General features: G+C 33.1%; 2 protein-coding genes across 2 annotated transcripts in view; both read left to right on the top strand.

Moving 5' to 3' along the window:
* The window catches only part of LOC126884000 (uncharacterized), a 217,737-nt gene that overhangs the window by 58,792 nt on the left and 141,816 nt on the right, over positions 1–17,129 (top strand). The window lies entirely within an intron of this gene.
* LOC126884001 (uncharacterized) lies at positions 3,046–5,596 on the top strand. The gene is made up of 4 exons (XM_050649780.1): positions 3,046–3,206; positions 3,318–3,569; positions 4,336–4,663; positions 5,001–5,596. The coding sequence occupies exons 1-3, from the start codon at positions 3,145–3,147 to the stop codon at positions 4,337–4,339; spliced, it is 318 nt and encodes a 105-aa protein (XP_050505737.1). The 5' UTR covers positions 3,046–3,144; the 3' UTR covers positions 4,340–4,663; positions 5,001–5,596.

The following is a 17,129-nucleotide window of genomic DNA, read 5'->3' as shown; positions in this document are numbered from 1 at the left end:
AATACTGAACCTTGCGGTACTCCACATACAATGCTTTTGAGACTAGAGTCAGTATCATTTGCTCTAACTAGTTGTTTCCTATTATTCAAGTAGGATTGGAACCAATTCAAAGAAATACCTCTAATTCCATAGAAATTTAGTTTTTTAATCAAGATGTGATTTACACAATCAAAAGCTTTGGCATAGTCACAGAAAACAGTGGCAGTATAAAAATTATTGTTTAGTGCTTGATAAACCTCATGTAGTACAGAAAACATGGCATCAGTGGTACATTTATTAGTTAAAAAGCCGAATTGATTTTGAGATAAAATGTTGTTATCAACGATAAAAGACATAAGTCGAGTTTTAATGAGTCTCTCAATAATTTTGGAGAGTACCGGTAGTAAGGCAATAGGTCTATAGTTGCAGGCATTAGATTTTTCGCCACCCTTATGAAGAGGAATAATAATGGCTGTCTTTAGGCACTCTGGAAATTTACCTTTTTCGAAGGAATCATTAATTAGTGAGACGAGGATTTCCAACACATTTTCTGTGAGATTAGAGAAAATTTTTATAGATAGTCCATCAGTACTACAGGATAATTTGCTTTTGATACTATTGATTGTTTGGGTCAGTTCAGAGTTATCGACTGGTTTTAAAAATAATGAATTCGAGACCTTTCTTGAATTAGGGAGATAGGAAATGGGATCTTTTTGCGGCAAAATAGTTGATGTTATATTTTTACTGACATTAACGAAGTAATCGTTTAGACTCTCAGGATTTGGAAGGGAAAATGATTGAGCTGTGTGAGTTTTATTTCGAAGATCGTTTATTATAGACCAGGTTTCTTTTGAAACACTTTTAGAGCTTCCCAGACGATTTTGATAATAGGCTTTTTTAGCTGATTTGACAAGTTTTAGATAAGTTGTCCTGTACTTCGTGATATATTCAGTGACAGAAACATTGGTAGTAAATTTCTTGATGTATACAAGTGAACGCATATTCTTGGCTGATATGCGGATACCTTTCGTAACCCAAGGTTTTCGATGTTTTGGCTTAATAGGAATTAAAGGAAAAGCTTTATTGAAGATGCGGATAAGCTTATCTAGAAAAACACTGAAATTATAGTCCACGTTCATAGAAGGAAACTGCCACTCAGAAGTTAAGCATAAATTTTGGAATTTACGAAAATTCTGGGCGGAAAAAATCCTACCTAAACGTCTGGGTTTTGAGGAGGATTTGTTGAAGATGTTAAACTTCGTATACACTGCTTCATGATCAGATAGTCCCGCATTAATAACTTTAGAGCAGACATCAAGGGATGAGAAATCTGAGACAATATAATCGATTATGGTAGATGTAGTTTTTGTAATCCTTGTAGGAGAATTAACGTGCATTGAGAGACCATACGATTCAAATATGTTGACCAGGGATACTTGGGTAGCACAAGCAGCAGCATAATTAATGTTAAAGTCACCGCATAGAATTTTTCTGCTTTTATGAGGCAGGTCATCTAACAAATTTAGCAGGTTCTGAAAAAATAGTTCCACGGCAGAGTCAGGTGATCTATAAATACAAATAATGTAAAGACTAAGATTTTTATTATAAACTAAGGAAAACTCAAAGACGGATTCACTTAACAAAAAGTCGTATTTTGTTACCGGAGAAAAATCATTATTTCTTTAGTCTTTAGTCGTATGAAGATTTTATAGTTTATTATTTTATGTATATTGTTATATTTGTGTTGAATAAACATTATTATTATTATTACCTTCATTTCCATTAAATAAATTAACTGTAATCAATAAATCGGTTTTAATGTTAATAATTAAATTATCAATAATGATTCCCAAATATTTTATTTGTTTGACAACTTCTATGGGTTGATTGTGAGATTAATATTGATGATATTAATATTTCCTAGTAATAATCAATGCTTTGGTTTAAGAAATAGTCAACTTAGAATAGAAATATGCTTTATTGTCATGGATAATTGTACAATTTTATAGACAATGCTTACAGAGTCATAAAAAAATACAAAACAATAACAAACACAAAAATCAATAACACGTTTAATACTAGAAAGCCGGAGGGGCCAATTTGGCCCATGTTGTGATTTAAAGTTATTGTAGTTTTTTTATTTGAGGCAATAATATTTTCATATTTTATGACTTAATATTTTGATACAAATCCTTATTTAAAACAAAAAGATATTGTTTACTAAATTTATTTAATGGTTTTTTTAACACATCTACCATAGAAGTCTAAAGGGGCCAAATTGGCCCCGTGTAAGTTATTATCGTTTTCTGGTAAATTCGACGATCCTTTCTTTCAAATCCCTCTCGAATGGGTAAAATTATATTTATGTATGTTTATTGTAAATGGTTACCCTTATACTGGTACTGATCATCTACATAATAAAGATACAATTGTTGGCGAACACAAGTGAACACAAAGATGCAATTGATGGTGTAGAGGACCAAATGACGCGTCTTTATACTACAAAAGCAACTTCAAGACGATGGCCTATGTACGTGTTTTATCATACTCTTGACTTGGAAGCAATAAATGCATGGATTATTTATAAAGAAATAACTGGAAGTAGACTCAGTTTCTGTAAGTTTATTCTTCGGCTGTGTGAAGAAATGTGGGCCCCATAACTTGTCTCCCGAAATTTGGAACTACGTCTAGCAACACCAGGTCTACCAACAACTATCACTGTTACTATCCAAAAACGAAAAAAATATCAGTTGAAAATATTTTGTAAAGGAAATCATACTTCCAAATCATTGCCCCAGGCAACCAAGTGACGTCAACAACGTCGAGGAAACGTCAGTATTTGGTGGAATATATACACGTGGTTGAACATTACGTCATATCGACGTCTTTTGTAGGTGATTTTAAATACGTAAGATTAATGACGTTAAAATACGTTTAAAAGACGTTTTTATTTCAGCCAGCCTAAGTCTGACGTCACGAAATTGGGAGGAGCTTGGAGCTTAAAAGTTACAAAACTAAGGTTATGTTTGTATCGTTGTCGTTTGTTTGTCCTAGTCACGTCCTAGTATTTTGCCTATTTTGGATTCATTTGGATATTGTTGGCTGTTTTGTGTGTATTTTTTAAAACTTTTGTTTGTCATTTGTAAATTTTATAAATTTACCACAATGCAAAGTGATTACCTATTTAAGGAAATTATTATTGGAAACTCCGCAGATGTTTTAGAAAGGTAGGCGAAACAATCTTTATTTACTATTCATTTTTCCCTGATATGTATCAATAATGTATCAATTTTCCATGAATTTTGCAAGCAATAACATTATTTCTTTTATTGTTTTAGATATTCATTGAAGCTGAAAATAATTGGAGATTTAGATCCATATACAATTCAGTCATCAGAATTGGATTTTACAGTGCAATCCATCAATTACTGTCATAATGCTATTATAGATAGACTGGTAGAGTCTCACAGTTACTACTTTAAGCAGCAGATGAAAGCATACAAAAGCCTTCAGGCACATAAAAGCCTTCACAACTGGATTTGTTTTGAAACATTTGATGTTTTGATGATTTTTATATTATTGTTGGAAAGGTAAGTCTTTATTTTATTTATTCACCACTAAAAATATATAGATAACAGTATTAGTGTCTTTCAGATAAATGGGTTTTAAATATTACATTTATTTACGTTTATATATCTGTATGAAACCAGACATATTCTCATCCTAATTTGTAAACTGTGTAACTCCATATTTCTCTGAAAATGAGTTATTACTGCCATTTATTTGAAAAAATCCCTGCTCGTTTAAAAAAGGATGCACATGCATATTTTTACCAGAAGAATAAATAGTGACATCTTCGTATACACCGATCTCCCTTGCAGTAAATTTAGTACGAAAAATATGTAACTCCCCAGTTTGTCATACCACATGATTGACCTCACTGTTTAGAAAGTGATATTTTCAAGAAAGAGTTGGTGGTAAATAATATTAATACACTCATTAAACAATATAGCTACAAATGTTAGTACCTATCTATAAAATATTCCATTTTAGCATTCTATCTTTTAAAATGGGAGATACGTAGTATTCGCATTAGTCATATTTAGAGAAATAATTTTTTGTGCCTCTGTAAAATTTGGATAAATGGAGTTACACAGTTTACAGATTAGGCCGACGACATGTAATTGCTATGATAGAAAAGAGAATAATAAACAGTCATGATTGTTTGTTCTAAAATTATATTATATGAATGTCTGATTTTAAAATATTCTCAATCATTTTAAAGAACGCAAATACTCTAATGAAAATAAATTTTTGTAGTTGAAGCATTCCCACAAAGATAAACTATTTTTTTAGGTGAAGAATTCCCAAAAAGCTAATGCTAAACCACTAGATGCTTGGGTGGTAGCCAGTTCCAATGGCATAGCAAATGCACATTGTATGTGTATTGCCGGTAATAGTGAAGTTTGCAGCCATATTGCAGCAATCTTATTTGCAGCTGAGTATGCCCACAGCAAGACAGAAGAAGAAGAACCCAATGCATGTACATATGTTACAGCTATGTACATTCTCTGGTGAAAAACTAATGAGTTTTCAAGCTGTTCAGTCAGAGTGCTTGTTGCGCTCTCTAAACGAACTGAAATATAAGACGGCTTTGGCTTCATGTTGCAGCGATATGAAAATGGTTAGTGATTTTTAATTATAATGTACTTCATCATGAGTATTTATGTATAGGGCTTTTCATTCACAGTCATTTGTTTCGAGCTTCTGTCATGTGTCACATAATATTAATATTATATCTACGTCATACGTTATTGGTATATACCAATGATACACACCAAAGACATATCGCGTAGATATATTAATATTATGTGACACATGAAAGATGCTCGAAACAAATGACAGTCGATAAAAAGCCCTATTAGTCTTTTAAGTGTGTATTATCAGATATCACATGTAAATTGTTTTTATCATTTTAATTTGGTCATTACAGTCCCTTAATCAAAAAATATATTTTTTAGGTGTCTGTGGATCTTTTTGTATGCAAAAATTTGTAATAATTATTTGAAATCATTTTGAGGATTATAAGAGTATGGATTTTTTTTTTGCCAGTTGGCAAAAAACTGGCAAAAATCAGCACAAAACCGTGAAGTGTGGAAACAATTGGGGGAGACCTATGTCCAGCAGTGGACGTAAATTGGTTGGATGATGATGAAGAGTATGGAAATATAAATGTGAGAACACAGACTATTATAGTTTTGTTCTACTTTTTATCATTCAATCGTCTTCTTTAAAATTTATAAATATAAAGCAGATAGTTTTCATTGAAATTCAATATATTGGGTCTTATTTGTATATATTCATCTTTGACTAAAGGTACGATTCCGATAACGACTGCAGACAGCAACTACAAACATCAGTTGCAGTTCTCGGCGTTATGGACGTTACTACTTTGCACTATTTATCTGTATGAGACTGATTTCGACATCTGACTGCAACTACTGTCCGGCAGAACGTCAGTTGCTAATAATTATGCAAATTATTAGTGCAAAATAATGACGTCTGTCATGGTGACAACTGTAACTGCCATCTGCAGTCGTTGTCGGAATCGTACCTTTAAAATTTGTGGTGTAATTATAATAATTATATATATTGTATAACTTAAATGGTTTAAACTTAAGTTTGTTATTACATTGTGACTTAAATGCAAAATTTTGTGTATGTTAGGTATACATGTTGCACTGAGGATATTGTAATTCTATGCATTTTAACAAGCCTTCCATTTGGTTTTACTTAAATGGAAAAATTGCAATACTAACAATGCCCATACGAATAATTGAATGGGCCTGCCGAATAACGTTGTAAGCGCCACATGGTTTGTTTTTGAGAAGTCAAAGAAAAAGTTTTAATATTGTGACGATGGTGAGTTTATACATTTTAAGGGTTAGTAATACAGTTTTTAAATACAAAATACAAACTGTATTACTCACCTTTAAAATGTATAAACTCACCATTATCACAATATAAAACTTTTTCTTTGACTTCTCAAAAACAAACCATGTGGTGGACCCATTCAATTATTGTGTATGTCTAAAACCATAAAATGAAAATTAAATCTAAAAAACGACGCAAAATCGACGTAAAAACTACGTTTTTCATATCACGTATTTAAAACGTGATAAAAATGACGTGACTTATGGTGGGACATATTCACGTGATCTTCGACATCGAAAAAACGTGATAAACTGACGTCGTTTGGTGATAATTATGACGTTTTTTCAACGTTTTATAAACGTTATTTGGTTGCCTGGGGCCACGGTTGTAACAAGGCAATGTGTGGCAAATATCAAAAACTGCAAATTGTATGGTGTTCCGAATGTTTTTGATGGGCAGCGAATGTGTTAAACAATAAAAGTAAAAAAATAAAATTAGATTCTACCGTCTAGAGTTGATTTAATTTCTTTAAACAGTTTTAATTGATTAAAGAATGTGGGGCCAAAATGATCCCTTCCGGCTTTCTAGGTAGATATGCTAAGCCAGACATTCTAGTGTTAACTTGAATTGGTGCTCTACGTACACTACAAGGATATTAGTGAGTGAAAACACTTTCAAAACCCAATGATAACAAAAACTTTCCACAGAAGGCCACAATTTTTTAAATCAATCATATTTTCTTTTAATTGTAAATGGTGATCATATTCTACTGCTTATTATTTTTTTCTGTTATAACACTCTGTGTAGCATATATTCAAGTATTGTTATACTTTGTATTAGAGGAATTTTTTTTAACTGTGTAATTGTTTGATTGCTCATGACCAACTTCATGTTTGCAAAATAAATTGGGTACGACTATATATGTTCGTTTTATTGTAATCCTTAAGCCTTAAAATATTGCTTAGTTTGAAAAACACTATTTTTTGTCACTAGGCAAATACAATTTAGGTATGTAAATTTTATATCAACTCTTACTTTTAGAAATTGATATGGTAACAACACATCACTGCCTATTGATTTCAAAGGCGGAGATTTAGAGGCAAACGCTAGATAAACAGCAAATATGTGTCTGAAGTAACATATTAAAGCTCGCTGAGTTAGGCTATCTTTAGCTTATTCTTTCCATTTCACTCCATTGTTGCTGGTAAGTAGTAAGTTAGTACTTGGTTCTGAATTTACCTGGTATTTACATTTGACCCAGTATCTTACCAAATTCTTTCCCCACTCGGGCAGACAATTTAAAGTGACCCTCGTGTTATGACCCAACAAAACAGGCCATGTCTAAAGTTACCCCTACGAAGCAATTTTAATTGCCGCTACGAAGCGATCTGTTTGTTTTTTCTTCGTTAGTAACTTTCATAAAATTTCTTACAGTTCTTTATACATATATATGTATAGCTTAAACTCTTGAATAAACTTATTTTGGCTTGAGCTTTATCATGTATATTAGTAAGACATAAATTAAACTTAAAAATATAATCTGTATGAAGCACGCCATTGACTGACTATCTTTAATGATTAAATTAATATATTACTAATGATTGTGTGCTGGAACAATGCATCGTCTTTTTTAAATTTACCGCGCATTAGCTGTTACCCGTATAATTGGCAACGTTGGATCAAGTGTGCGTAAGACGGATGACATCCGGTCTGTCCACCTTGGTTTTGGCACAGTTTTTTTGCTTATACGAATCAGTTAGTTCACTCTAGTTTTTATGCGGTTCCTGCGCTTGTAGAAACTCCTAGCAGACTGCGCAGTAGACTAGGAGGAAAATGTTGCTGTTGCAAGATTTAAAATATTCCGATAAAGAATATTCCACAATTATAATAAAATAATTATGATTATCGATTTTTTTCAAAAATCTGAAAATTAAATTCATAAATGGTAAAATCCTTTACGTACACACTTGTATAAAATTTGAAAAATAATATTTTCTAATTATTGATTGCAGGCCCGGACTGGGCCGCCGGCCCACCGGCCGGCGGGCCGGTGCGCCTTTTGCCTTCGTTAGTATATATCCATTAAAAAATTAAACGCTGAAAAATTTTTTTTTCCCTTACACAAAGACTAGGTGGCAACCATTCCCCTAAAAACTGTTTTTACTTAATGAAGAAACAGAAACTGCTATAGAAACCTATATAATGAAGCCTGTGGGAACAACAAAGTATAACTTTTACCAGGTATCAGATAATCAAATAGCACAGATACGACGCGCGGCGCCCTCGAAGACCATTTTTACGATTCGGGCGCCTTTCGTAGGTATCAATAATTTTCGCTGTTTCTGTTATAATAAATATCTTAGATACGACTCGCGGCGCACTTGAAGACCATTTTTAGATTCCTTTGTCTTTTGTAGGTATCAATATCCGCTGCCTCTATTATAATAAATAGCTTAGATACGACGCGCGGCGCCCTCGAAGATAATTTTTACGATTCGGGCGCCTTTCGTGGGTATCAAATTTCGCTGTTTCTGTTATAATAAATAGCTTAGATACGACTCGCGGCGCCTTTGAAGACCATTTTTAGATTCCTTTGTCTTTTGTAGGTATCAATATCCACTGTCTCTATTATAATAAATAGCTTAGATACGGCGCGCGGTGCCCTCGAAGACCATTTTTAGATTCTGGCGCCTTTTGTAGGTATCAATAACCGCTGTTTATATTATAATAAATAGCTTAGACACGACACACGGCGCCCTCGAAGATCATTTTTAGATTCTGGCGCCTTTTGTAAGTATCAATATCCACTGTTTCTATTATAATAGGTAAGTAGCTTAGATACGACGCTCGACGCCCTCGAAGATAATTTTTACGATTCGGGCGCCTTTCGTAGGTATCAATTTCCGCTGTTTCTATTATAAAAATGGTCTTCGAGGGAGCTGCGCTTTGATGCAAACAGTGTTACATCCCACAATTGGCCTATAACAGACAGGTGTAGTTTTCTGCTCTCCATAACTACATTATACATATAGGATTTTTGCGCCCCTGAATCCTAAATAATGAAGCCATTGGGCACAACAAAATACAACTTGTCAACTTTTATAAGCTATTAGATTGTTGCGCCCCAGAATCCTAAATAATGAAGCTATTGGGTACAACAAAATACAAATTGTCTACTTGTATCAGGTATTAGATAATCAAATGGCTTAGATGCGACGTGCGGCGCCCTCGAAGACCATTTTTACGATTCAGGCGCCTTTCGTAGGTATCAATATTTGCTCTTTCTATTATAATATAAGAGTGTTACATCTCACAATTGGCCTAAAATATACGAGTGCAGTCTTCTGCGCTCCATAACTACATTATACATGTAGGATTGTTGCGCCCTAGAATCCTACATAATGAAGCCCGCGGGCGTAGTAGAAACGCAACTTTGTCAGAATGCGCAAAAAGTGGCCATTTTAATGTTTGGTATAAATGTTTAAGAAATTAGATATGCATCCTTTAAAAATAAGAGCCTGCCGATATTCTAACATCCCATTAATCATTTATATCCCATTTATACTCCGGGCACTGAAGTGAGGCAAAAAGTCGCCTTACTACTGGACTCTCGTGCCTGATGGCCTCCCTTGCCACATCTGTAGCAGGAGTCGCTCTGTTTTCTCCCTTGCAGTCGGTTTTACCATGACCAAAATGTAGACATCTGAAGCATCGCTGGACATGTAGTCTCTCTTTCGTATCTTGCACGAGTTATATAGCCAATATGTTCTTTTTCCAGTGCTTTTTTGGCTGCGATGCGCGTCAGTCTGACTGTGACGTTTGTGTTGCCTTCTTAGGTCTGGATCCCGCGTATTAAAAAAAGTTGATTAATAGCAAGCTGAAAATTTGTTAATAGCTTAAGCGGGTCTAGTCGGACAAACTTTGATATATGGGAACACTGGAGTAGGGGAAGTTTTAATTGTGGAACAGGTTAAAAATTTGGAACGGTCAGACCACGAAAACGGCACATGTATTTTGTCCGACAGAACAGACTTAAACTCTCCGAACCGAGATTAAACTCTTATGCAAAAATTAGACTGCTATTTATCACCAAACGGGTGTTTTAATGAGTGGAACATGTAAAATATGTCAAATGACAGGAATTATGACAGGTGAAAAATAGCAGTCTGATTTTTGCATGAGAGTTTAATCTCTGTTCAGAGAGTTTAAGTCTGTTCTGTCGGACAAAATAAATGTGCCGTTTTCGTGGTCTGACCGTTCCAAATTTTTAACCTGTTCCACAATTAAAACTGCCCCTGTTGCAGTGGTAACATATATCAAAGTTTATCCGACTAGACACCCTTAAGCTATTAACAAATTTTCAGCTTGCTATTAATCAAGTTTTTTTTCATACACGGGATCCATACTATACGCTGTGAGCTCGTACGTAGAGGGGATAGTTATAAATTCGCGAGCGCCAGTAGTGGCAAGTCTGTAAACCTTTACCGGAAATTTGACATAAATGTCAAAGTGATTAATTTAAAATTAAAATTAAAAACATTAATTACAAAAAATATTAGTTGGTCAAAGCTGTGGTATATATTTTTACCTTAAATATACTTACGTTTTAAATACTGAATTTACGTTTTTTTAATGTTCCGTAATATGTAATTATAAATTAATCTATTAATCTTATAGCGCCATCTACACGATAATTGTGAAAGTATCCGAAGTATTTTTTTTGTTTTTTTTATGGCATTGACTTGGGTGTCATTTAGCCAGTCACAACTTTTTTTTTTGTTTTCTGTTCATACATAAGGAAGGCAATGAGGTCCTTAGAGTTCCATAGCAAACTCTTCTACAGCTCTCTACTCAGTTCAAAAGCTGGCCGCTATGGACTGTCCAAGTTGCTCACCACATTTTCCATTATGTATCTTCTTCTTCTTCTTCTTCTTTTTTCATATGTACATAATATACCAAATAATCAGGATTAACAAGTTTAGAGATTAATTTTAGTTTCACAGATAAATTTCATTAAACAATCATATATATTCTTGCTGTTCAGAGACAATAGATAGGATACATTGAAAGGTGGAAAAACATTACATTTTATTAAATCTTGGATTAAATTATATGTGCATGGAATATATTTTGCGCACTCAAAGAAAGTATGATTTAAGTCACCAACCTTCTGACATTCTGTACAAAGATTTGAATCAAAAACTTTAATTCTTGCTAGATGTAGAGGGAAACATGCATGTCCAAACTTCATTCTAATTAATGTTGTTATATATCTTCGAGGTACTACGTAATTTTTAAACCAATATATATTTGGAACAGAAGGTTGAATCAGTGAATACTGAGATTTGGATTGTTTACAAAGATCTCGCCATGATTGACTCCACTGATTTTTAACTCGATGCTTAATAGTGTTAACTAAGTCAGATATGCAAAACTTACGATTATGTGAAGTACCATATTCAATGGCTTTTTTAGCCAACCTATCAACATATTCATTATGCGTTAGTCCTATATGAGCCTTAACCCATAAAAAGTTCACTCTTCTTTTATTTTTATGAATTTCAAAAAGGATTTTCTTAATTAGTAGGATATAAATATTTGAATTGTTATTGGGAAAATCTATAGTTTGAATAGCAAGAAGAACAGAGAGTGAATCGGAAATAATTGTTGCAGATATATCTTCTGATTCTTTAAAATATTGCAGGGCCTCATAAATTGCTATGGCTTCAGCACTGAAGATAGAAAAATCATGGCCTAACTTAAATATTTTTTCTGTTTTAGTAGCAGGTATGAAAAAGGCACATCCAGTGCCAACTAACGTCTTAGATGCATCTGTATATATATTTATAGAATCTGGCCAATTATCTAAGAATGTTCTTAAGATGTTAGAGCTAATATTACTGTTTTCATGGTAACTTGGTTTTACTAATTTAACTGTATGTAAAAAAGAATGAAAATCTTCGAGTCCAAAACTATCAATCATGTTATAATCACAGTCAAAATTTAACAGATCTCGAAAAGCCTCGCAAAGGGGAGGAGAGTTCTTTAGCTTCCAGTATTTATTAGTTAAATCTGCTACATTCAGCTTGTTAATATTTTGGTAAAGACCGATATTTAGGTAACGAATTTTCATTAAAAATTTCTGGCTGAGATATTTCCTTCTATAATTGAGTGGAATTTCTAAAGCTTCTACATGTAAAGCTTTATTTGGGGTTGATTTCATAGCTCCCAAACAGATACGGAGTCCTAAGTTTTGTACAACGTCTACTTTGTTTAAAATATGTTTAGAAGCTGAGCCATATAGAATACTACCATAATCAATTATAGATCTAATATATGATCGATAGAAAAGCAAAGAAGTTTCAACATCAGCTCCCCACCAGATCCTTGAAACTGATTTAAGAAAATTTAGACCCTTATTACATCGATTTATCATAAAGTCAATATGTAATTTCCAAGTCAATTTACGATCCAAAATCATTCCCAAATACTTAATGGAAGAAGCAAATGCATAGTCGTAGCCATTAAGTTTTAAATTCTCTATTTTTGGGATATTATGTCGAGTGAAAATACAGACAGTAGATTTATTTTGAGCTATTTCGAATCCGTTTTGATTGAACCATAAATTAACACAACATTGAATTCGTCCTAAGGTTTGAACCGAGTTATCATAAGTTTTGGCCTGTGAATACAGGAGAAAATCATCAGCATATTGTATTATTTGAAATTTAAAAATGTCAGTAGGGACTTTATGCAAATCCGCAGTATACATATTAAACAAAAGGGGACTCAATACTGATCCTTGTGGTAGTCCTAAATTATTATATCTAGGTCCTATCAGTTTATTATAATTAGTTCTTAGATATATCTTTCTGCAGGAATAAAAATTATAAAGAGCTTCAGCCAACTGAGGCGGTATATGAAAATGTTTTATCAATTTTTCCCTTAAAATGTCAAGACTGACATTGTCATATGCACTTTCAATGTCTAAGCATATAGTAGGTAAATAGGTGTTGTTAGAAAATGTGTTTTGAATATCTGTTACTAGTGTAGAAAGTGCGTCTAAAGTACCATATCCTTTTTTATAACCAAACTGAAAATCTGGAAGAAGTTTATTTTTTTCTACCCACCATTCCAACCTGTGTTTTATCATTCGTTCTAGAGTTTTCAACATACAGGACATAAGAGAAATCGGTCTATATGACTGAGCCAAATTTGAGTTTTTACCTGGTTTTAATATTGGTAAAACAATTACATCGTGAAATTGATCAATAACTGATTTATTGCTGATTACACAATTAAAAATATCTAACATTAGAAGTTTGGCAATTTTAGGGAGATGTTGAATCATTGGATATTTAATATTATCAAATCCTGGACTCGTGTTATTTCGATTTTTTAGAACATATTCTAGTTCTGTAATATTAAAAGGTTCTAGTAAAAAATGGCTTTGCTTTTCTGGAATATAATTATGAGTATTAGGTGGTTTAACAGATGGCGGAGCAATTTTATCAAAGATTTCATCCTCTAAGGTGTTATCCAAATTGTATGCATTTGGAATTGATTTTCTATTTAGTTTTCTGGCTTGCTTCCACAACGTTGTAGTTGGAGTATTTTTGTTTAGAGAAGACACAAAATCTTTCCAACTCTTTTTAGCTATCAATTTTAGATTCTTCTTAGTTTTAGCCATGCTAGCTTGACACTTTATATAATTATTAAAATTAGCATTTTTTTTATATTCTGTCAGTGCTTCTTGCCTTTCTTTAATAATTGTATCACATTCTGTATTCCACCAAGGTGGGGAACAACGAATTTTATTTTTAAAAGTTTTATATTGCGGGATTGAAATGTGCGCAGCATGATTCATACTATCTATTAGAAAGCAATATTTATCAGATGTACTGTCCATTTCGTAAACACTATTAAAAAAATTTTCAACTGAGGTTGTGTATAGATTCCAATTGGCTTTTCTAATGTTCCACTTACTTCTGGGTATAAACTCTTCAGTTGTAGTACTATCTAATATTTCCATATTGATAATAAAATGATTAGAGCCTAGTGTGTCAGAATGTATGTACCAGTGGATTTTATTAGCTATGTCAGGAGTAACAAAAGTTACATCAATTGCTGAACTATTTTGATCTGGTCGAGTAAGAACAGTAGGCTCGCCATTATTTATTACGATAAGGTTGAGATCATCTGCAGTATTAATAAGCTGTGTTCCAACTGTGTCATTGTAACTAGATCCCCAAATAGTATGGTGAGCATTAAAATCTCCTCCTATAATTGCTGAATTATTAACTTGCGAGAAGATGTTTGTCCAATCATTTATTGAACTTTTACTTTTAGGTGGTCTATATATAGATAAAATATTCAGATCCTTTGTTTTATATTTAATTGTTACACCACAAACTTCTATTTCCGTGTTAAAATTAGAGTTTAAATTTAATTCACTAAAAGTAATTGAATTGTGGATGAGAATAGCTACACCACCGAAGCCATCATTTCTGTCTTTTCTAACCAAATTATAATTTTTAAAATGATAACTAATATCTTTTTTGAACCATGTTTCACTAATTAGGAGGATGTCTATACTTTTATTATTTAAATAATGCATTAAACTACCTTTGTTTGATATAGCAGATCTGGAATTCCACTGACTTATTTTTAAATTATGTTGTATTGACATTATGAATTAATTATGAACTGTTCTACTTCTTTAATAATTATTTTGTTGTCTAAGGTTTTTATGTCTTCTACTGTATGAATATTTTTTAAAAAGTTTATTATAAATGTTGCTACAGATTTAGCTAGTTCAGTTTTATTTTCGATATTATTATTCGGTGTATAAGAATTAGTTGGCAAAGGTTGAGACGGTCCAAAAGTGAAGGGGAACATCGGTTTATGAGATGTTGATTCTAAAATAGGTGAATTTGCTTTTCTTTTCTTTCCTGAGTGTTCATTTGAATTATTTATATTAGAGTTTGATTGAGTCAAAAATTGAGATCTATTAATTTCTACAGTTGGCCGAGTCGGACCAAGATTTTTATCATTATTATTAATTGGTAGGGATGGACATTCTTTTTCATTATTATTTAAACAAGAGAAAGAGTTGGGACTGATGAGTGCCGAAAAGGAGTTTTCACATATTAATCTAGCTTCCACAAAAGTAGTTTTTTGTTCTATCATAATATTCTTAATTTTCTTTTGTTTTTCATAAAATGGACATTTTTTTGATATTGTCACATGTTCGTTATTTTTGCAATGTATACAAAACATACTTTTTTCGCAATGATGGTCTTTATTTTTAATTTCACCGCACTGTATACATAGTTCCTGTGTACTTCGGCATTGCCCTGAAACATGCCCAAATTTTAAACACTTATAACATTGAACAACTCGGCCAAAAAACTGTTCAACAGAAAAATATACTCTATTAAAGGCAACATAATTCGGTAAAATATTGCCTTCAAAAGTTATAATTATAGTTTTTTTGTCCACATATTCAATTTTATCTTCTTTTTGTACCCTACGCTTAGTCCTATATATACTCAAAACATTAGAAGGAGTTTCGATGTTATCCATGAGATATTTCACATCATATCTAGTGTCAACGTCTTTCACCACACCTTTTATTTCTAGTAAATGACTAGGAATATATGCTTTCAAATTTTGTTCTTTAAGTGAGCTGTTATTGACGAGGTTATTTGCCTCTAACCGAGAAGTAAGCAAAACTTTTACACGGTTCCTACCTATACTTTTAATTTCTCGAACATTCGTTAACTTTAATTTTTTAAAAATAAGGTGCCCAATCGTCATTGCATGTAATTTTCCCAAATTAAGATCATCACCAATCCTTTCAATGTAAACCCAAATATTATCAAGATTATACTTATCTGACAGCAAATTGAATTGTTTAATCTTCGGTCTCGCATTTTGTCCATCATCTTGCATATTCAATTCCATTTTACTAATAATATCACCATTATCCGCAGTCACTCGCGTCACAAGAGACGTCCCTGACTCACTTTTATCCCCCATTTAGGGGGAAATAAGTTTTAAACCACTATATACTGAAATGTTTTTGTTTATAAACACTAAATTAATTATTAACCACTACTTTATCTTCCAAAAAACACCAAAACTTTTATCTTTTACAGGAGCAGATCAAAATATCAACATCAACTTTGACAGTTATTTTGACGTATCCGAAGTAAGAAATTAATATTTCATCAATAGAACGTCAAAATGATTAGCAAAATCTTTAAAAAATCTGTTACAATTTAATTACTTTTTAGCGTTGTAAATATTAAGCGATAACAACTAAATAATAAATTTAAAAATTACCGGTGAAAGTTGAATTAGTAATCCGCCAGGAGCGACACCAGCGAAGCTCAGAGCGTATAGTATTTTTACTATGTTTATAATAAACAGGCAATAATGAAAAGTCACATTCTAATGTTTTGACAGTTCTCTTACGTCAAAAATGTTGACCTACGTAATATCGCTTTTGTAGTAAAAATACTATATCTCTATTTTCCCTTATAGAGACGAGTTTGATGTGTTAGATTTTCTGCTGCCGGTATACCTGCGAACCTGTCTCAGGATTTCTTCCTTTTTGACATCACTGTCTATATTAAATATATACACCTGGTCCTGATAGCTCCGGACGTTCTCTACTACTTTCTGCTTCAGATGTTCGGCCTGTTCTTTCCATGCCACTTCGAGCTTTAGGTCCCTGTACCTAATCTCCTTAGCGCTTTTGACACCAATTTGACTCTTCCTCGTGTCTGCACTGCCTTTGTTTAGCTTTAGCAACTCGGCGTAGGATTTTCCACCTCCCTTCATGATCACCTTCTGCGTCACCACGTTCATACTCCTCCAGCGCGAGGTGGAGGTCCATACCCATAAAGGTGACTTCGAGAAGCTTCCTGCGGTTTCTACCTCTGAAGCTCCCTATACTCTTAGAGACGCCTCTCTGGTCTCCAGTGTCTCTATGTCTTCCCTCAATAATATAGAGATAACTGCCAGTAGTCTCTTGTCCCCTTCCATTTCCGTCACCCCTTTCTCTACAGGGATCATGAAAATAGTCTGACGATTTCCCCGGTTCTCTTTTTCCTGACTCTACCTTGTAATTGTGATCATAGAATTAAGTGGGAGGTCTCTTGGTCTATATGTACCTACTGCACTTACTACCAGTTTCGGTTTTTCCTGGT

The sequence above is a fragment of the Diabrotica virgifera genome, chromosome 4 (assembly GCF_917563875.1).
Source record: "Diabrotica virgifera virgifera chromosome 4, PGI_DIABVI_V3a".
Lineage (NCBI taxonomy): Eukaryota > Metazoa > Arthropoda > Insecta > Coleoptera > Chrysomelidae > Diabrotica > Diabrotica virgifera.
The sequence above is the reverse complement of the archived record's forward strand: the minus strand, read 5'-3'. Positions and strand labels throughout refer to the sequence as shown.